The 22,417-nt window shown below is 42.0% G+C and overlaps 1 protein-coding gene across 7 annotated transcripts; it reads right to left on the bottom strand.

The window, feature by feature from the left end:
- Nucleotides 1-939: 939 nt before the first annotated feature.
- Nucleotides 940-3,591, bottom strand: LOC140524648 (glutathione S-transferase P-like). Of its 7 annotated transcripts, none has more exons than XM_072639327.1 (6): nt 3,491-3,591; nt 2,944-3,056; nt 2,692-2,751; nt 1,549-2,257; nt 1,306-1,410; nt 940-1,174 (listed from the first exon to the last, which is right to left on the bottom strand). In XM_072639327.1, exons 4-6 carry the CDS (start codon nt 1,639-1,641, stop codon nt 986-988), a joined length of 387 nt encoding a protein of 128 aa, XP_072495428.1. In that variant the 5' UTR covers nt 1,642-2,257; nt 2,692-2,751; nt 2,944-3,056; nt 3,491-3,591; the 3' UTR covers nt 940-985. The 7 variants fall into 7 exon arrangements, with proteins under 7 accessions (XP_072495428.1, XP_072495427.1, XP_072495426.1 ...); XM_072639326.1 differs by having other exon boundaries at nt 2,692-2,779; XM_072639325.1 differs by having other exon boundaries at nt 1,549-2,585; nt 2,692-2,779.
- Nucleotides 3,592-22,417: the final 18,826 nt, after the last annotated feature.

The raw sequence follows: 22,417 nt of genomic DNA on the forward strand, positions 1-22,417 counted from the left end.
TGAAGGCTTCTAGCTGACTCTTCCTGCAATTCTGAGGGCATTCCCACTTGTTTCCACTGGTTCAACCTTCAGGGCTTGACTGGAGTCAGGAGGTGGGATCTGGGCAATTTGCCTCTGACCAGGCAGGAAATCTCACAAAGAGTTTTGAGTGGCACCGTGACAAAGTCAGCTGAGAATGAGGAGCTTTAACAGGTGAGCTGTTTGGAGAAAGACTGGGGCCAATCAGGCAGCTAGTGCAGCAGCCCAGGGTGCTGAGAGTCCACCAAGTCTGGCAAGAGCCCTGTGAGCAGACAGAATGACTGTCTAAGGGGAAGGTAAGGCAGGGGAGGGAGGGAGGGCAATGAGGAGGGGAGGGAGGAACTCAGGATGATGAGGCAGGGATTTGAAATCAGCCTGACGGGGAGGATGGGGAAAAGGAAGTCCAGAGTAAGGAGGAGGAGGAGGGAGTTGGGGAGGGTTGATGAGAAGAGAATCAGTACAATTGTGTCCCTGTGGATCTAAGGTTTCTGAAGAGACATCCAGGACATGGCAGCAGAGGGATGGATGGCCCATCTTTCTGCTCCCATCACCTTTGGGAGAATTCTGCTCTCTTTCCCCCTCTCCTAGCCGTGCCTTGCCCCTCCCAGCCCAGGGGATGCTGGCTGCAGGGGGCTGACGGCATGAGGAGAAGCAGGGAAAAGCCCTCCCCCTCCCTCAGCACACTGCCATCTGCTGCAAAGCCCCACTCGGCCCACTCTCTGACCAGGAGGGGACAAAGTCTGGAAGGCCAAGGCTCCATCGAACAGGAGGGGGTGGAGAGAGGTGACCACAGCCACCTCCCCCCATCACAAATGTGTGCTTGTTGGAGATGGATGCCTTGGGGTTCACTCTCTGCACAGACAGGTCCTTCCAGAGCCCCTGCCTCTCCCCCTCCCATGGAAATAAGGATACCACGAGATGTTTGCTTGAAAGCCTTTCTTGCAAGACAAGGGTCAGGACTGAGCCCTCACTGTTTACCATTGCAATTGATGGGGAGACTAGTGTGCCTGGGGGAGTCCAGATACTTCCGGATCCTGGGCCTGGAGGAGAGCCCAGCTACATAGGCAGACAGTAAGGGGAAGTCTTCCAGGCAATGTGGGGCCAGTGTCAGGTGAATCAACAGCAGGTCCAGCAGGTTGTAATCCACAAAAGAGATCTGCAGGGCAAGGGGAACCAGAGTCCATGTTAGCCAAGGGGAGCTTGGAGGGAAGGTAGCCCTGTGCTGGGAGCTGGGGCCTGGGCTCCAGGCTCTCCCAGGTCCGACTGTCGGGTCCCCCAGAGCCTCACCTGGTCTCCCACGATAAATGCCCCTCCTCTGGGACTCTGGCTCAGCTGGATCTCAAAAGGCTTCAGTTGGGTGGGCAGGGTCTTCACATACTTGTCCTTATCCTCCTGCAAAGCCAAGAGCCCACAGCTCAGTAAGGATGCAAGGGAGAAGGGGAAGAAGTGGGAGCCCCAGGATGTACCCTGACTTTGGCCTTCCCAGATTCCTTTCAGACCTCCCTTACCCTGGGGAGCCCATTCTCACACCTGGGAGGTCAGGGCCTTCCCTGTCCATGCAGAAGAGCACCTCTTACACAGGCCATTGGAAGGAGTGATCAAGAAAACCACCTGCTGCCTCATATCCTGTCCCAGCCTCAGTAACCCCTCTGTTGAATGGAGATCACCTGAGTGCCTACCTCCCTGGGTTGTCCTGAGGATCACCTGGAGATAATTTCTGAGAGAGAAATAAATACCAGGTCAGGTAACCAGATGGAATGAGCAGGAGAAGGCTCCCGCCATCTCACTGACAGGCTTGGAGTGACCTGAGGCATCACCAAGGGTTAAAAGGCCAGCATGAACTTGAACTCAGGCATGCAGTCCTGTGTCTGGGGTCAGTTCTCTGCCCAGACTCCCAGCACTCCTCTCACTCTCAAAATGATGGTAGATGAGGTCAAGGTACTTGAGCCTCAAGGTCTCTACCCCATCACTGGCCACATCCAAGAGAGCAGCTTCTTGATCATCCTTCCCATAGAGGTCTGAGGCTGGGGGGTGAGAAAGAGGGAGGGGAGGGAAAGAGTCCAGTCACCTTCCTTCCCATGGCCACTCTCCAGGCTCTTCTCAGATTCCCTTCCCCTGGTCAAGGTGGAAGAAGGCTGCCCTGCACTGGGAACTCTTCCTTCCAGTCAAATTGGTCCACCTTCAAGTCCATCTCTCTTTGCCCAGGCTGTGACCTCCCCCACATTGGGCTGCTCAGCTTCTGAAAGGGAAGTGGGTGTTCTTTGTTTTGGACCCTACTGCAGAAGGCCTGCCTTGAACCTCACCAATTCTTACAAAATGACATTGTATTTATTTGGTTTTTATCATATCCCAACCTCTTCCCTCCCCACATAAGTTGCCTGAGGGCAGGACCTGACTTGATTTTTTACTCTGTATCTCCTACTAAGTGCTTGGCTCACAGTAGGTGCTGAATAGATGCTGAATTGAATTCAAAGTGATTTTATTCTGGGCAGGGTCCTTGTCTTCTTCTTCTCTGTAGTCTAACGTCCAGGAACCAGGCCTGGGCCCAGACAGGGTGCCCAGTAATGCTGGATGGATGTGTAGAAGGAGGGATGGAGGAAGGGAAGAATAAGGATAGATGGTTCCCACGTGACTCCTCTACCCCACCCCCAGCAGGAGCAGAGGTGTTCATACCGTACTGGCGCCCCAGGTATCTCAGGATGGAATTGCTCTGGCAAAAGGTGAAGTCTCCATCTGTGAATTTGGGGAGCATTTTGGAGAACTACGGGGCGGAGGGCAGGAGAGGGGGCTCAACCAAGTGCCCTTCCCAGCTCCCGCCCAGCCCACAGTTCTCGGCCTGCTCCTCCCTCCCAGAACCTCCAAATCCAAGCTCACCGTTCCCCAACCCGCCTCCGTCCCCGCGCCCCTCCAACAGTGGCTACTCACACAAACGGTCTTGAGTACCTCCGACTCACGAACGCACTCTTGTGGCTTCAGTCGCTCATCATGCCAATCTTGGCCCTGGTCAACCAGGAGCATTCGGATGGCCTCGCATCGCCCTGAGGGAAGAGCGGGGAACAAAGGAGCTCAGCCGGGCCGCACAGTCCAAGGAGAGCACCTCCAGGACGGACGGCTCCGAGGGGAGATGGTAGCGGGTTTCGGACTTCTGGGGTCCAGTTTGGACAAATCCTTCCCCCTCCCTGGGCCTCAGTTTTCTCCCCCGTAGACTCCAGGGGCCGAGGGCTAGGATGTGGGATGGGGGCTTCTACGTTCCTCTCCCACGTCCCTGCGGGCAGGTGGACTCCTCTCGTGGGTCCGTCGGCCCTACTGTCCCGGGTTCTGGGAACACGAGTAACCTTGGATGGGGAAGTAGGTGGTGATGTAAGGAGACACTAGGAGAGACGGACAGACAGAGGTCGGGGGCTCTGCTCTCCCGGAAACCCCTCTACTACCCCTCCCCAATGGCCCTCCCGGGGGAGGTCCAGGCTCTTACTCTCTGGAGATAGCGGCACGCAGGTAGGAGAGCAGGATCCCAGGGCCGTCCGAACTTTATATGCTTGGACCCCCACCTCAACCCCACCCCTGACTCCATCTACCCTCTTTTCTCCTCCACCATCCCCCTTGCCCTGGAATGTGCAGAGTCACTGAGGCACCTGTGGGTACCAGAGGGAACAAGGTTAGGGGCAGGGGCAGGGCAGGAGGTGCCAGGGAGGAGCTGAGGAGTGGCACAGGGAACAAAAGAGTGACGAATAAATTGGCACTAATTAACCAAGGGAAAACCCTGGCGTTAAGGAGGAGGGATAAGGTGGGCCTTGAGGAGGGAGGAGATTCCAGGCATGGGGCACAGCCAGAGCAAATGTCCAGAGAATGAGAGTTGGGGGTCTACACAGGACCATTCCCACAGATGATCTTGTTCCAGGACTGAGTTTCCAGATCTGTAAAAGGAGGGACTTAGATTAGATGATCTCTGAACTCCATTCCAGTTTTATTTTTATGTCCTTGAAGTAGCATTTCCAACAAATGCTCATCCAGCCTTTATATGAAGTCCACTAGTGATGGGGGGCCCATTACTACAGCCTCCTGGAGTGGCAGTGGAGGCTCCAAGTGGACAATCTGCTTCAAACCACCAAAGGAAAGCAATCTGCCACCTCCCTGGATGGCTAAGTGATACCATTGCTTCACCAGTAGCAAGGAAAATGACAAGATCCCACATGCCTGCAGGAAAGCAGGGCTATTATCTGAGGTTCTGCCCAAGAGCACCAAAATATAGAGGGAAATGACAGCATTTGATGCACAGAACCTACTGCAGTGAGCACCAAGTGAGCAGAGCTGCACCCTGAGGTGATCCTTCTGTGGCTCATCCCATCTTGCTTTTCAAAACTTTGAGAGTTCCTAAGTAACTCCCTCCTTATCCTTGAGAAGGCAAGCAATTGGATGTAGATTATACATGGGCTACTATACAAAGCATACTTCCATGTTATATATACTGTGAAAGAAAAGACCAGACAAAAACAAAGTAAAATAAAGGAAAGGAAAAGTTTACTTCAATCTGAATTCAGAATCTATCAGCACTTTCTCTGGACATAGAGGGCAGTTTTCATCCTGAGTCCTGCAGAATTGTCTTGGATCATTGACTTCCTGACAATAGAAGAGTCTTTCACAGATGATCATGATAACAACAATGCTGTTACTGTATAGAGCGTTCTCCTGATTCTGCTCATTTCACTTTGTATCAGTTCATGTTAAGTGTTTCCAGATTTTTCTGAAAACATCCTGTTTGTCATTTCTTATAGCACAATGGTATTCCATTACAATCATATACTCTTTGGATAGTTTAGTGAACCAGTTTCAGACACTTCCTGGGACCTGGGCAAGTCATTTAACCCCGTTTAACTCAGTTTCCTCATCTGTCAAATGAGCTGGAGGAGGAAATGGCAAAGCACTCCAGTATCTACCAAGAAAACTCCAAATGAACACATCAAAAACATGTGGGTTTATTGTGTAACCTACAACTTTGCCAAAGTTGTTTATTATTTCAAATAGTTTTGTACTTGATTCTCTAAGTATATCATCATATCATCTCCAAAGAGTGATAACTTAGTTTCTTCTTTGCCTGTTCTAATTCCTTCAATTTCTTTTTCTTCTCTTCTTGCTAAAACTAACATTTCTAGTACCATATTGAATAACACTGGTGATAATGGGCATCCTTGTTTCACCCCTGGTCTTGTTGGAAATGCATCTATCTTATCCCCATTACATATAATACTTCCTGATAGTTTTAGGTCGAGACTGCTTATTATTTTATGGAAGGTTCCATTTATTCCTATGTTCACCAGTGTTTTCTACAGGAATGGGTGTTGTATTTTATCAAACGCTTTTTCTGCATCTACTGAGGTAATCTTATAGTTTCTGTTAGTTCTGCTGATGTGATCAATAATGCTGAAAGTTTTTCTAATGTTGAACCATCCCTACATTCCTAGTATAAATCCTACCTGATCATAATGTATTATTCTCATGAAAAGTTGTTGTATTCTTTTTCCTAATATCTTATTTAAAATTTTCACATCTATATTCATTAGAGAAATTGGTCTATAATTTTCTTTCTCTGTTTTGACTCTTCCTGGTTTAGGTATCAAAACCATATTTGGATCATAAAAAGAATTTGGTACGACTCCACCAATTTTCCCCAATAGTCTATAGTAGTATTGGAATGAACTGTTCTTTAAATGTTTGCTAGAATTCACTTGTAAATCCTTCTGGTCCTGGAGATTTTTTTTAGGGAGTTCATTGATGGCTTCTTTAATTGCAGTTTCTGAGATGGGGTTATTTAAATATTGAATTTCCTCTTCTGTTAATGTGGGCAATTTATATTTTTTAAAACTTTCACCTATCTCACTTAGATTGTCAAATTTTGTCAGTTGGGCCAAATAATTTCTAATTATTGTTTTAATTTCCTCCTTGTTAGAGGTGAGTTCACCCTTTTCATTTTTGATACTGGTAATTTGGATTTCTTCTTTTTTTTCCAAAAATCAATTTTATTGTTTTTTTTTTCACAAATCCAAATCTTAGTTTTATTTATTAGTTCAATAGTTTTCCTAATTGTGATTTTATTAATCTCTCCTTTGGTTTTCAGTATTTCTAATTTGTTATTTACTTGGAGATTTTCAATTTGTTCTTTTTGTAGCTTTTTCAGCTGCATACCCAATTCATTGATCTCCTCTTTCTCTATTTTATTCATATAGGCATTCAATGATATAAAACTTCCCCTACTGCTGCTTTTGCAGCATCCCATAAGTTTTAGTAGGTTTCCTCATTATTGTCATTGTTTTGAATTGTTTGTTTCTATGATTTATTGTTTAACTCACTCATTCTTTAGGATTAGATTATTTAGTTTCCAATTATTTTTGGTCTATCTTTCCATGGACTTTTGTTACATATAATTGTTAGGTAGGGTAAATGGAAGGAGGGAGTAATTAGAAGTTAACACTTTTGGGTAGGGACAAGGTCAAAAGAAAGTAGAGAATAAATGGGGGGCAGGATAGGATGGAGGGAAATATAGTTAGTATTTCACAACATGACTTCTATGGTTGTCTTTTGCATAACTACACATGTATAACCTATATTGAATTGCTTGCCTTCCCAGTGAAAATGGGTGGGGAAGGAGGAAGGGAGAGAAGCTAGAACTCCAAGTTTTAAAAACCAATGCTAAAAATCATTTTTACATGCAACTGGGAAATAAGAAATACAGGTAATGGGGTCTAGAAATCTATCTTGCCCCACAAGAAAATACAGGGGATGGGAATAAGGGAAAGGAGGGGTGTGATAGAAGGGAGGGCAGAAATAGAATGAAAGCTGATTTAGGGCAATAACTATGCCCAGCACATAGGAGATATTTGATGTACTTAATTGAACAGAGAATATCAGAGAAGAGAAGGACCTTAGAACATGGAATATGGATTGTCAGATGTTGGAGGGACCTTAGAATGTGTCAGATCTGGGAGGGATCTTAGAACACAGAACATCAGGGCTGAAAGGATTCATAGAACCTAGAATGTCAGGTCTGAGAGGGACCTTAGAACATGGAACACGGAACTGTCAGGGACAGGAGGGATCTTATAACATAAGAGTTTCAAAGTCAGGGGAGGGTGAGTTAGAACAGAGAATATTCTATCTGAGACCCACCTTCTCACTAAACACAGAGAGACAATGATTCCAAGAGGGAGGGAGGGGATAAGCTTTTTTATATTGCCTCCTCTGTACTAGACACTTTACACATATCCCACTTCATCCTCACAACAACCAGGAGAGATAGGTGCAGTTATTATCTCCATTTTACAGATGAGGTAACTGAGGCAGACTAAAAGTTAAGTGACTTGTCCACAGTCACATAGCCATTAAGAATCTGAGGCTGGATTGCACCACAGGTCTTTTTGACTCCAGGCCCTGCACTTTATTCACTGTGGCCTCACCTAGCACAGGTGAATGCTCCTGGCTTTGGGCTTGGGACCACGTCATATTCCCCTTTGAAATTTCAGATGTGGGTATACTGACAATGCTGTCCTCTTCTGAATTTGTGCCTTGATGTTCCCTGTCCCACCAATGAGAATCTGTGGGTATTGTCCATTTCTACTTTTTGCTCATGGTGTTTGCCTATCTCCTGGCTTTTAGAGTTGAGCTGGAGGGCAGGGGGCACTGACTCAAGCTTCTTGTGCTGGGAATCTGGGAGCTGGTTACTGGATTTGTGTGCTGGGGCCTCAGGGGCTCGCAGCTGGAGGCTGTAGGGGTCTGGCAGCTTACCTAGTGCTGAGCTGGGGTCACTAACAAGGGAGCTCTCAGCGTTAGAGTGGAGAACCTGGTCCCTGGGGGATGCCTGCTAACCCAGATTTTGCACTCCAATGATTGGCTGTGAAATTGTACCTACCTGTCACCTAGAGCTCTTGGAGTTCTGTTAAATCATGAGAGATTTGTCTGCTGGAGAATACCAGAAGACATGGTGTTTTTCTGGGCTGGTGTCTACTTGTTTTCCTGTCTGCACTGAGCTATGTAGGGTGTTCTGGTGTTGACACTTGCCCGTTCTACCACCCTGAGCATCAGGATGTCCCCTTGGCTTCTGCTGGTTTGCTGAGATGCCTCCAGTCCTGTGCTGCTCCACTTCCCCTAGAGTGAGAGGGTCCTTTCCCATTAGTTCCCCAAGCTTCCTAGGCTGCAAGACTGCTGTACTCCATTTTTCTGCTGGCTCAGCTATTCCAGGGCTTTCCATATGGATATTTTCTAGGCTTTCAGAGATCAGTAGGGAAGGGTGAGAGTCATTTACTTCTTACTTCACCATCTTGGCTGCTGGAAGCGAAAGTCAGAAACCAGATCAAGGAGAGATCTTTTGAGTCAGTGGACTACCTGAAAACTGATCAAAAACAGAGCCTAGTCATCCTATTTCAAGAAGGCAGGAAAGATTACCTCCCAGACTTCTTAGAACCAGATGACTAAGTGGAATTAGAAAGAATTCACTGGTCATCTCCTGGAAGAAACCTGAAAATAAAAACTCCCAGGAACATTGTAGGCAAACTATAGAACTTCCAGGTCACAGAAAAACAAATACTGCAAAGAGCCAGAAAGAAAGAATTCGAGTCCTGAAGAGCCATGGTCAGAATTGCCTATAACATACTAGCCACCATAACAAGGACCAGAAAGCTTGGAATAGAATATTCCAGAGGAAGGATATAGATTGACGGAATTTAGTGTAAAAACACATTTCACTCCTCAGGTAAATAAGAAGGCAAGGGGAGAAGAAAGAGGAGAGAATGAGAGAGAAGGTAGATTGAGGGAGGGATTCGCAAGAAGCATAATAAACTCTCAGGATTACAAAAATATTTATAGCTCTTTTTTGAGGTGGTAAAGAATGGGAATCTGATGGGGTGCCAATAATTGGAGAATGGATGGACAGGTTATATATAGTATGTAAATACGGTACTGCAATAAGTGATGGAGGGGATGGGTTCAGAGAGTCCTGGAAGACTTTTATGGATTTTTGCAGAGGATTTTTTAATGGATTTTTTGCAGTAAACAGAAACAGAACAATAATTCTTACCATGACAACAATAATATAAAGACAAATGACTCTGAGAGACTTTGGAACTCTGATCAACATGATGATCAGCCACAACTACAGACAAGTAGTGAGGAAACAGATTCCCCCTCTTCTGATGGAGAGATCAAAACCGAGAATGCAAAAGAAGATTTTGATATGGGCATAGCTATTTTACCTACGGTCAATGCAAAATTTTATCTTGCCTAACTGTACATGTTTATTAGTTGGGTTTGTTCTTTTATTTGTTTTTAAATTTTTGTTCATTTTCCCAAATGGGTACATGATCTAGGTATAAAGATTGATACTATGGACAAATTGGGGAAGCAAGGAATAGTATATTTATCACATTTATGGAGAAGGGAAGAATTTTTGACTAAAGAAGAGATAGAAAGCATTATGAAGTACAAGATGGATAATTTTGATTACATTAAACTGAAAAGTTTTTGCACAACCAAACCCAAGGCAATTAAAATTTGGAGGGATGTAGAAAATTGGGAAAAAATATTTATAGCTAATGTCAGGGATAAAGGCCTCATTTCTAGAATATATAGAGAACTGAGTCAAATGTACAAAAATACAACTCGTTCCCCAATTGATAAATAGTCAAAGGATATGAACAGGCAATTTTCAGAGGAAGAAATTAAAGATATCTATAATCATATGAAAAAATGCTCTAAATTACTTTTGATTAGAGAGATGCAAATCAAAACAACTCTGAGGTACCACATCACACCTATCAGATTGACAAACATGACAGAATGGGAAGATGATACATGTTGGAGAGGATGTGGGAGAGTTGGAACACTAATACATTGTTGGTGGAGCTGTGAGCTGATTCTGGAGAGCAATTTGGAACTATGCCCAAAGGGCTACAAAAATATGCATACCCTTTGATCCAGCAATACTTCTTCTAGGACTGTATCCTCAAGAAATCATAAAATGGGAAAGGGTCCCACATATACAAAAATATTTATAGCAGCTCTCTTTGTGGAGGCCAAAAACTGGAAATCAAAAGGATGCCCATCAAGTGTGGAATGGCTGAATAAATTGTGGTATATGAATGTAATGGAATACAATTGTGCCGTAAGAAATGATGAACAAGAAGACTTCAGAGAAGCCTGGAAAGACTTATATGATCTGATGCTGAGTGAAAGGAGCAGAACCAGGAGAACTTTGTACACAGCAACAACCACAGTGTGTGGGGACTTTTTCTAGTAGACTTAGAACTTCATTGCAATGCAAGGACTTAAAAAAAAATTCCCATTGGTCTTCTAAGGCAAAAATGCCTTCCACATCCAGAGAAAGAACAATGAAATTCAATGACAGAATGTAGCAGATCATTTTTTTGGTGTGTGTATTACGTTTTGGTTTGTTATATGATTTCTCCCATTCATTATAATTCTTCTATACAGCATGACTATAGTGAATATGTATTTAATAGGAATGTATGGGTAGATCCTATATAAAACTATATGCTCTCTCAGGGAGGGAGGGGGAAGGAAGGGGAAGAAAATCTAAGTTGTATGGTAGCGATTGTAGAACACTAAGAATAAATAAAATTAATATTAAACAATTTTTATTCATTTTCTTCTGAACTTGAGAAATAAAACAAGTATTTCCGTAATGTAATAGAATAGAAAACTGATGAACGTGCCTGATATTGCAAACCTAATACGTACAACTTGCAATTCCTTTTAAATATATAAAAAGTTATCATATACCTTCCCTTTTTTTCTTTTTTCTTCCCTTCTCCTGCCCTTCCCTGCCCTAGAGATGGCTACCACTAGACACAAATATGCACATATATGGAAAATCATTCCATATGTGGTTCATTTATCAGTTATTTCTCTGAATGCAGGTAGCACCTTCCTTCATATGTCCTTTGGAGTAATTTGGTTATTTATAATGGTCAAAATGACTTGAGTTGCTCAAAGTCGTTCTTAAAATCACATTTCTGTTCCTGCATACAACTCTCTCTTGGTTCTTCTCATTCTACTCTACTTTATTTTGTGCAAGTCTTCCCATGTTTTTCTAAGATAATTAGACTCATCATTTCATGTAGCAGAGTAGAATGTCATCACAATCATGTGTCCCTTGTTCAGGCATTCCTCAATTGATGGGCAATCCCACAGTTTTCAGTTCTTTGTCATCACAAAACGAGCTGTTAGAAACATTTTAGGACATACAGATTCTTTTCTTTTTTCCCTAATCATTTTTCAGAAAAGATCTAGCAGTGGTAATGCTGGATCAAAAGCTACAGGCACTTTAATATCAGATAGTTTTGATAATTACTGGGCATTATCCCAGATTGCTCTCTAAAATGGTTGGATCAGTTCACAATTCCATCCACAGTGAATTAGGGTACCAATTTTTACACCTCCCCTTCAACATTTGTCACTTTCCCCTTCTATCATTTTGGCCATTCTGATAGGTGTAAAATGATACCTTGAGGTTGTTTTAATTTGCATTTCTCTAATCAGTAATAATTTAGAGCATGTTCTCCTAGGACCACAAAATGTTTTAATTTCTTCATTGGAAAACTGCCTGCTCATGTCCTTTGACCATTTATCAATCGGGAATGTTTCATGATCTTATAGATTTGACAGATTTTTTTTTATATATTTGACATATCAGACCTTTATCTGACAAACTATCTGTAAAATTCCCCTCCTACCCCCCAACCCTGCCTGGCCCAATTATTCACTTTTCTTCTCATCTTGACTTCATTTGTTTTATTTGTAGAGAACATTTTAAGTTTTATGTAATTGAATTCATCCATTTTTCAGCTTACATACTCTCTATCTCTTGTTTCTTCAAACTGCTAACCTATCCTAAAGGCTAATGGGTAATAAGTTCCATGTTCTCTAATTTTCTGGTAATCTCTCACTTTATATCTGGGTCCTTTTTCCATTTTGACCTTATTGTGGGAAATGGTGTAAGATACTGGGCTATGCCTAATTTTTGTCAGATTGGTTTCCAGTTTTCCCAATTTTTTCTCAACCAAATAATGCGTTCTTTTACCAATAATATAAGTCTTTACACTTTTCAAACACAAGGTTACCATAGCCATTTGCTGCTCTAAATTGGACATCTACTCTGTTCCACTGATGTCCTTTTCTATTTCTTAGCCAGAATCAGATAGTTTTGATAACTACTGCTTTATAATATCGCTTAAAGTTTGGTACTGTTGAACCTCCATCCCTCACATTTTTTTCCATTAATTTCAGCATATTTTAGGGGTATGTAACCCATATGTAGCAAACTACTCCTTCAGGAGTTCTGGTCCTGCTCAACCATAATTCCCATTTGCCTCAAGAAAGCTCAGTTGAAGCCAGTGACTCTGATAAAGTCCTCATTTCTAAAACATATAGAGAAATGAGTTGAATTTATAAGAATACAAATCATTCCCTAATTGATAAATGGTCAAAGATATGAACAGTTTTCACAGGAAGAAATTAAAACTGTCTATAGTCATTTGAAAAAATGTTCTAAATCAATATTGATTAGAGAGATGTAAATTATAGCAACCCTGAGGTACCACTTCACAGCTATCAGATTCACGAATATGACAAAAAAGGGAAATGATATATGTTGGAGAATATATGGGAAAATTGGAACACTCATGCATTGTTGAGAGAGTTGTGAATTGATCCAACCATTCTGGAGAACAATTTGAAACTGTGCCCAAAGAACTATAAAAGTGTGCATACTCTTTGACCCAGCAATACCATTTCTAGGTCTGGATCCCACAGAGATCATAAACATAGTGGAATGTATGAATATATTTATAGCAGTTCTTTTTGTGGTGGCCAAGAATTGGAAACTGAAGGGATGTCCATCAGTTGGAAAGTGGCTGAACAAGTTGTGATATATAAATGTAATGGAATACTAGAAGATGGATGTATTTGACTGTAATGGAATGCTATAAGAAATCATGAGCAGGCAGGCTTTATAAAAACATGGAGAGACTTATATGAACTGATGCTGAGTGAAGAGAGCAGAACCAGGAGAACATTACACACAGGAACAGCCACATTGTTCAATGATTGATTTTGATAGGCTTAGCTCTTCTCAGCAACGCAAGGATCTAAGACAGTTCCAAAGACTGATGATGGAAAATGCTGTCCACATCCAGAGAAAGAACTTTGGAGACTGAATGCAGATGGAAGCAGACTATTTACTCTCCTTTCTTTTTGTTGTTTTCTTTTCTTTCTTCTTTCTTGAGTTTCCTCACATTAGCTCTAATTCTTCTTGGCATCGTGACTAATATGAAAATATGTTTAAAATGAAAGTATAAGTAGAGCCTATATCAGACTGCATGCCATCTTGGGGAGGAGGGAGTACAGAGAGGGGGAAGAAATTCAAAACTCAAAATCTTATGAAAGTGAATGTTGAAAAATACAAATAAATAAATAAAATTTTTTAGAAAATTAAAAAAGAGAAAACAGTTCATATCTCATAGATAGATGAATAAGATAGATAGGTGGGTGGATAAATGGATAAGGAATCCTTATTAATTACTCTTGGTCCTGGTCAACAAGTAAATTCTGAATCTCTAATTGTCTGAATGTCTATATCTTTAACTTTGTCTGATTATTATAATAATCTCTTTGGGGTTTTCCTATACATGTAAACTCATCCTTGCCAAGGGGTCCAGCTGCCTTGCTCTGGGGTGGCTTAGAGTGGGCTCTTCTTCCTTCCTTATGCCCCAAGTACATGGAAGTGGGGAATGTGGCCTTCACCTCTCTATGGAGGTCAAAACCTCTTTCATAATCTCTCCCCACTGCCAGCATTAATCACATCAACGCAAATCTGCAGCCATCCAGGTCTCATTTTTATTGAGAAGGATAAAGGAACAGCCATAGAAGCTCTGTGAGCATTGAGAGGCCAGGCTGGATGGCAAGAAGCTGGGGTCTGTGCTGCTAGCCACAAAGGCAGGACCAGATTCCTCTTACTGGAAGGGGAAATGCAGACCTTGGATGAGTTGGGCAGGTCATGGGGGCTGGAGTAGAGCTGGATCAATATGTTGTACTTTGATAGCTTTTTCTGCATCTATTGAAGTTTATCCAGTTGTATTGTCATCTAGTCCATGTCAGGGCAGCAAAGCAGCACCACAGTGGATTGTGCATAAGGCCTGGAGTCAGGAAGACTCAAGTTCCTCAGTTCAAATCTGGCCTCAGACACTCACTCTGATTCAGTTTCCTCATCTGTAAAATAAGCTGGAGAAGGAAATGTCAAGTCATTGCAGTGTCTCTCCCAAGAAAACCCCAAATGGGGTCAAGAAGAGTCAGATACAACTGAAATGACTGAACAACAACAAGTAGTCCATATCTCCCTGTCACTCCACAAGTCCAATTGTTCCATCTGACCCCAACAGCTCCCAAGAGGCCCAACATTCGGGGTGCCATAGGGTAGAAAGGAAAAGTAGCCCATGTCCATCTAAAATCCTAACCCAACCCTGCACTTTGGCAGAGTGCAAACAGGACAATTTAACTCTCCTAGCTTCCCTTTCTCAGAAGTTTCCAAAAGCAGACCCAGGAAATCATCTTCAAAGAAGTAACCAAACAGGTGAGTTCTGCAATATCTTCCACTTCAGCCTCTCATCTCCCTAACATCCCTCATGGTTCACGTTGGTACACTGGGAAAATAAAGTAGGTGTTATTAAAGATATAGTTGGCAAGTATCTGGAAAACCAAGCAAGGATTGAAAAGAGCCAGCTGGATTAACTTGAGAATGAATATGGTTAACTAGCCTGATTTTATTGTTTACCATGGTTATTGAACTGGTAGTTGAGGAATGTGCTGCACATAGATTTTTTCCTTTATCCTATTCTTGTAGAAAAGATGAAAAGATAGACCAGATCATAATACAATTGGATGGACTCCCATAAATGCAAAAAAAGCTTTTGACAAAGTACAACACCCATTCTTGTTAGAAAAAAGCAATAGAAGTCATAGGAATAAAACTTTTTTTCTTAAAATGAGAACTAATATGTATCTAAAAGCAAGAGTCAGTATTAAATATAATAAAGATATACTGGAAACCTTTCCATAAGATCAGGAGTGAAGAAGGGATCTCTATTACCACCATTACCATTCAATACTGCTCTGAAATTGACAATAGACAATAGCAACAGACAAGAAAAAGAAACTGAAGAAATGGGCATCAGCAACGAGGAAAAAATATCACTTTTTTATAGATGATCTGATGGTTTACTTAAAGGATCCTGAAGAGTAAATTAAAAAACTAGTCTAAATAATGAACAATTTCTGACTACTTACGGGATATAACATAATCTGACCCAGATCATCAACATTTGTACATATTACCAAGAAACCCATAGAAAAAGATAGAAAGAGAAATTCCACAGAAAATAACTGCCAGCAGCATGAAATGTTTGGGAGTCTACCTGCCAACACACATAAAGAAACTATATGAACGGAATTACAGAACACTCTTCACGTAAAAGGAGAACTCAGTAACTGGAGGAATGTTCATTGCTCATGGGTAGGTCAAGCCAATTCAAGAAAAATGACAGTAGTACTTAGGTAACTTGCTTATTCGATGCCACAGCAATTAAACCACCAAAGAGCTACTTTAGAGAGCTAGGAAAAAATGTATGAACACTCATCTGGAGCAGCAAAAGGTCAAGAACATCAAAGGAATTAATTGGAAAAAATGCCCAGGAAAGGGACCCAGTAGTACCAGATCTCAAATTATACAACAGAGATGTAAGCACCAAAACGATTTGGGCCAGTTAACAAATAGAATGGCTGATCCAATGGAACAGATCAGGTACACAATATACGGAAGCCAAGGAGCACAGAGCCCTACTGTTTGATAAACCCAAAGATCCCAGCTACGTGGATAAGAACGCATTATTGACAAAAACTGCTGGAAAAAATGGGAAGTCATCTGCTAGAGAGTAAGCCTAGACCAACAACTCACTCCTTATATGAAGGTGAGCCAAAATGGGGGTACATGACATATGTATATATGTGTATATATATATATATATATATATATATATATATATATATATATATATATATATATATATATATACATATATATATATACACACACACACACACACACACACATATAAGGTGATAGCATAAGCAAATTTGAGGATCATGGAAGAAACTACCTGTCAGATCTATAAATGGAGGAAGAGTTCACAAAACAAGGACAAAAACAAAACATGAGGTTCAGGGAAGTAAAATGGCTTATGCTCATTACATAAAATTTAAAAGATTTTGCAAAAACAAAATTACTGCAGGCAAAATTAGAAGTAAAGCAGGAAACTGGAGGGGGGGAGATCCTTGTAGCAAGTTTCTCTGATAAAGTTCTCATTTCTCAGATATATAGAGAATTGAGCCAAATTTGTAAAAATAAGAGCCATTCCCTAATTGATTAATAGTCAATGGAAATGAACAAGAAATTTTCAGGGAAAGAAATCCAAGACATGAATGGTCATATGAAAAAAATTCTTTAAGTCACAAATAATACTAGAAATGCAGATTAAAACAACTCTGAGATCCCACCCCACAGGCATCAGATTGGTTTAGATGACAGAAAACATGACAAATGACTGTGGGAAAATCGGCAGACAAATGCGCTACTGCTGGAGATGTGAACAAGTCCAACCACTCTGGAGAGCAATTGGAATTATGTCCCCAAAGCTACGAAATCACACCCTTTGACTCAAAAAATACTACTCCTGGGTCAAAGAAATCAAAAATAAAGGACAAGACTTTTTTGTGTGAAAATACTTGTAGTGACTTTTTGTGATAGCAAAGAATAGAAAAATGAAGGATTATCCCTAACTTGTTATTCATTTGTGCCCAAGTCTTCATGACCTCGCTTGGGCTTTCCTTGGCAAAGATATTGGAGTGGTTTGCCAGATTTCAACTATCTCCAGGTCCAGGGTTCTATGGATTATGTCTCCCCCTAGTGGTCCTAATTGGAATTCCCCAATCCCTCAATTGAGGATCACTGAACAAGTTATGTGTGGTATATGAATGTGAGGGATACCATTATACTGTAAGAAATGATGATGGAGATGGGTTCAGTATAACCAGGGAAAACTTGTGTGAATTAATACAAATTGATGAGAGCAGAACAAGAATAATAAACTCAGTGATAGCGATATTATAAAGAGAATCACCCGTGAAAGACTTAGCTACTCTGATCAATACAGTGATCTAGCACAGTTCCAAAGGACTCACGAGGAAACATGATCTCCACCTCCAGGTAGAGAACTGGAAGACCCAGGGAAAAAATTCAAACATTTTCTATTCTTTTCTTTTTTTTTTTATGGAGCATGGCTAATGCAGAAATATGTCTTCCTTGACTATTGTTATGTGTGTATATATATAATATATGGAGATATCATATGAATATATGTAATGGGTGTTGTATTTCACACCTTCTTAATAGGTGAGAGCGGGGACAGGGACAGATATAATTGTCAGTTTTCAAGGGAAGGGCCATCATGAGGAAAAAGGACTGGTCTTCTTGAAAACCACAGAAGGCAGAATTAGGAGTCAGGAGGGAAAGTTAGAAAGCGGCAACTGTCAATTCCACATCAGACAAAATTTGCTATTTTGAAAGCTGTCGAAAAATGAGACAGGCCTCCTGGAGAGGTAGCAGGTGTTTCTGTTTAGGAGGACTCAGGGAGAGACTCCATGAACTCTTGTCAAGTACATTAGAGTATGGATTTTTTTCTTCATATGGGTTAGATTGAAGCCCCTCCCCCCATCCTTTTCAACTCAAAAAATTCTGTGATTTGGTGAAACTGGTGAAAGGGGATGAATGGTGATTAAAATGCATTGTAGTGTATTTTACTGACACTTCAGGGTCTAAGGGACCTTTGAGTCCTGAAGTCTAATCCCTGCCTGGAGGATGAATATGCTGGAAAACACAGGGGTCAAACATGTGACCCACAAGCCACATTCCTGAGTGCCCGCAACCAGATTGAAATGCAATTGGCAAATATTTGACAGAATAAATCAAAATACAATAGAATATAGTTAATGTCAGTATGTGGTTTTCTGAATTAATATGGAGCAACAGGGATCCTTATACAAGTTTGGTGGCCCCCTGTTTCTTTCAGAGTTGTACACTACTGCTCCAAAAGATCCCCTGAGAAGAGATCTCCCAGTCTCCCAGTCACAGAAGATTCCTTATTTCCATCACTGGACAGTTTTCGCTATTAGGACTGTGTTTTCTTTTAACTTCCACCCTTTGGTCAAAGGTTGGGCCCCTGGGGTCAAGAAGAACACTTTTATCCTCTATATTCTCTTTTCTTGATAATTTCATGGAAGATAATGTCTAGGCTCCTTTTTTGATTATGGAGTTCAAGTAATCTCATAATTTTTAAATTGTCTGTCCTGAATCTATTTTCCAGGTCAGTTGTTTTTCCAATGAGATGTTTCACATTATCTTCTATTTTTTATAACTTTTGGTTTTGTTTTTTAACTGCTTGGTTTATCTCATAGTCATTCATTTCCCTGAACTCAATTCTCTCTTTCAAAGAACTATTTTGTTCAGTGAGCTTTTGAACCTTCTCCTCCATTTGGCTAATTCTGCTTTTTAAAGCCTCCTTCTCCTCATTCACTTTTTGGACCTCTTTTTCCAATTGAGTTAGTCTCTTTGTAAAGGTGTTATTTTCCTCAGCATTTTTTTGGTTCTTCTTTAGCAAGCTGCTAACTCACTTTTCAAGCTCTTCTATTGCCCAAGTCTAGTTTAAGTTCATTTTGGAGGCCCTAGAGGCAGGGGCCTTGACTTCCTGTGACATTATGCCTTGTTCTTCCTCATCCTAAAGGATGAGAGGAGACACCTGTTCATCAAAAAAGTAACCTTCTATGGTCTTATTTTTTTCCATTTTTTGGGCATTTTCCCAGCCAGGTACTTGACTTCTGAATCCTTTGTCAAGAGGATGGTCTTATTGCCCCTCCTCTACCCAGTACTATGTTCAAGGCTGAGATTCGACTCAGCTGCTCAATTCCCTGGGGCTTTGTGTGGGGGTGGGCCATCACTCAGGACTGAGGACCAGCTGCACCCTGTCACCAGAGGCTTTAGGTTGAGCTGTCTGAACAATGGACCCAGGTTGCTCCCAGTCACTATAGCTGCCTGTAGTCTGCTGCTGCTGTCACCTGGGGCTATTGATGGAAGAACCCTGTTTCCCTCTTGCCCAGCGGGGAAAACCTTTCCACACTGACCTTTGGAGCTTTATTTGTCGCTTGTGGGTTGAGGGATCTGGGACCCTTCCTCCTGGGAACTCTGCCCTGGAGGTCTGTTCACATCCTGCTCCTCTCAGTGCCATGTGGCCAGGGCTGGGCTCTGCTCCACTCAGTGTCCCATGAGTTAGACCTTTCCTGTCAGCCTTGCAGTTTACCTTTGGCTGGAAACCTCTTTCACTCTGTTGTTCTGTGGCTTCTGATGCTCTAGAATTTGTTGTGAGTCATTTTTTACAGGTATTTTGTGGGCTGTGGGGGAAGCACTAGAGGATATGTGTCTTTCTACTCTGCCATCTTGGTTCTGCCTCTATCCTCTATATTCTCTATAGAACAACCCTTCAAATATTCGAGGACAACAATTATTTGTCTCCAATGCCCTAAGTCTCATGTCTTCCTAACTTAGATGGTCCCAGTTCTCTCAGCCAATCTGGTAAGGATTGAAGATACTCATCTTCCTCATTCACCTACCTATGGACCAGACAGCAGCTCAGCAGCAGCCCTCCTAAAACAAACATCTTGGGCGGCAGGGGCCAAGATGGCAGAGTAGAAATACAGATCTGTAAAAACTCTCCCCCATAGCCCATAAAATATCTGCAAAAAGTGTCTCTAAGCAAATTCTGGAGCAGCAGAAGTACAAAATGACAGAGTGAAAGAGATTTCCAGCACAAGGCAGCCTGTAAAGTCGACAGGAAAGGTCTACCACATTGGGTGCAGAGCAGAGCGCAGCCCAGCATGGGCAGCGTGGCAGGAACAGGACCCAGAACAGGCTTCCAGGAGCCACCAGTAGCAGCAGTTCCCACATTGTTCAACCTACAAATGCCAAAAACAGCTTCATAGGTCAGTGAGAAAGCTCTTTCACCCAGGAGAAGGGAACAAGGTCTGGACCACTGGCAGCAGCCACTGCAGTGGCAGTGTCCATTTTGTAGCCCTCTGCCTGAAGCCCCTGGGGGAATTGAGCAGCTGATGTGGGTCTCAGCCCTGAGTGGCCAACCTGGGGTGAGGAGAAGCTCTGGTGGGGTGGAGCTGGTAGAGACTCTGGAAAGGTAATTCTCCTTGCAGATTCTGGGCAAAAAAGTTTTTGGTTGCTCTCAGACGAGTGTGCATGCCAGGAGAGGAGTAAACTCCTCTCCCTTGATTGTGCCACCTTGGAGGAACTGAGAACTTACAGGTCCCCAGAGTGTACCCTCCCCTTGACAAAGGACTCAAAAGTCAAGTAACTGGCTGAGAAAATGCCCAAAAAAAGGGAAAAAAAAATAAGACTATCGAAGGCTACTTTCTTGCTGGAGCAGCATTTTCGTCTATCATTTTGGATGAGGAAGAACAATGGATACCATCAGAGGAAGTCAAGTCTTCTGCATCCAAAACCTGCAAAAATAAATATGCAATGGTGTCAGGCCATGGAAGAGCTCAAAAAAGATTTTGAAAATCAAGTAAGAGAGGTGGAGGAAAAATTGGGAAGAGAAATGAGAGCAATACAAGAAAATCATGACAAGCAAATGAACAGCTTGTTAAAGGAGACCCCCCAAAATGCTGATGAAAATAACACCTGCAAAAATAGGCTAACTCAATTGGCAAAGGAGGTCCAAAAAGACAATGTGGAGAAGAATGCTTTAGAAAACAGAATTAGCCAAATGAAAAAGAAGGTTTAAAATTCACTGAAGAAAATAATTCCTTAAAGATTAGCATGGAGCAAATGGAAGCTAATGACTATGAGAAACCAAGAAATTAAAAAACAAAACAAAAACAATGAAAAAATAGAAGATAATGTGAAATATCTCATTGGAAAAACAACTGACCTGGAAAATAGATCCAAGAGAGACAATTTAAAAATTATGGGACTACCTGAAAGCCATAAACAAAAAAAAAAAAAAGAGGCCTAGACATCATCTTTTATGAAATTATCAAGGAAAATTGACTGCCCCTCATTCCTCTCTATAGATAGTCTACACACCCACAGTAAGTGTGTGCTCTCTCCCTCCTCCCCTAGCAGAACAGATGTTCCCTGAGGGCAGGGATTATTTGTTTCCATCTCCCTTTGCTTCTGTATCTCCTCAGCACAGTGAGTGGCTGGCACACACGTAGTTCTATTTGTTGTTGAGTCATGTTTCAATCACTTTTGACTCTCTGTGACCCCATTGGGGATTTTCTTGGCAAAGACACTGAAGTGGTTTGCATTTCCTTCTCCAAAAGAAGGCACAGGGGGAGCATTTGAGAAATGCTTCTTGATTGATTGATTGATCCATTTCAATACCTGAAAGGTCTCTTCTTCCCCATTTCTTTGCCTTGACCCAAATCTCAGACTTGGTAAGAGCACAATCTAGCTCAACTATTCCCAGATAAAGGTTGCCAAGTGTTCATGGAACTTCTGCCCTCACTATGAGAGGCTCCAGCCACCTCTCCAGGCAGAGCATCCATTTGGGGACAGCTCTCAACATGATTCAGAGCCATCACAAAATTGCCTCTCTTCCCTATTCCGTGCTTCCTTCCCCTTCCCCCAATGGTAAATTCTAGCTCCAAAACTATCGAAATCTTCCCCTTATTCAGTTGTTTCTCTGCAGACTTTTACATCAAGCTGAACTGATCACCTGCTTGCTTCATTGTCTGCTGACTCTCTACCCACCTACTCCTAGATCCCACATGACAGACTAAAATTCTATCCAATACCATTAACTTTCTTTGTAATTTCAGTTCATCAAGATCTTTCCTTAGGACATAATCTGAATTTCTAAATAGTTCCTTCACTCTTTGACTACCGAGCATGGCATCTGTAGCACCAAAGAAAGGGAGGAAGGAATGAAGATAGAAAGAAAAGCAAAGAAGGAAGGAAGAAAGGGTAGGAGGGATGAAGGAAGGAAGGAAAAAAGTAAGGAGGGAAAAAGGGAAAAAAAGACAAATGGTTTGGCAAGACTAAACTAATACAATCAAATCTGGCAACATATACAATGTCCTACACCCATAGTCCCACACCAATACAGAGAGAGAGAGAGAGAGAGAGACAGAGACAGAGACAGAGACAGAGACAGAGAGAATAGTTTGGGGAGCTGAAATTCATGCTAGGATTTATCATTGAGGACTCAACTCTTGAGTAACC

Source organism: Notamacropus eugenii, chromosome 2 (assembly GCF_028372415.1).
Source record: "Notamacropus eugenii isolate mMacEug1 chromosome 2, mMacEug1.pri_v2, whole genome shotgun sequence".
Classification (NCBI taxonomy): Eukaryota; Metazoa; Chordata; class Mammalia; order Diprotodontia; family Macropodidae; genus Notamacropus; species Notamacropus eugenii.

What these genes read in the sequence shown, in the direction of transcription:
- LOC140524648 (XM_072639327.1), bottom strand. Translation starts at nt 1,641, where the DNA reads ATGAGGCAGCAGGTGGTTTTCTTGATCACTCCTTCCAATGGCCTGTGT. An exon ending in GGAAGGCCCTGACCTCCCAG is followed by an intron (nt 1,411 to 1,548) that starts GTGTGAGAATGG and finishes TTGGCTTTGCAG; the next exon opens with GAGGATAAGGACAAGTATGT. An exon ending in CATTTATCGTGGGAGACCAG is followed by an intron (nt 1,175 to 1,305) that starts GTGAGGCTCTGG and finishes CTTGCCCTGCAG; the next exon opens with ATCTCTTTTGTGGATTACAA.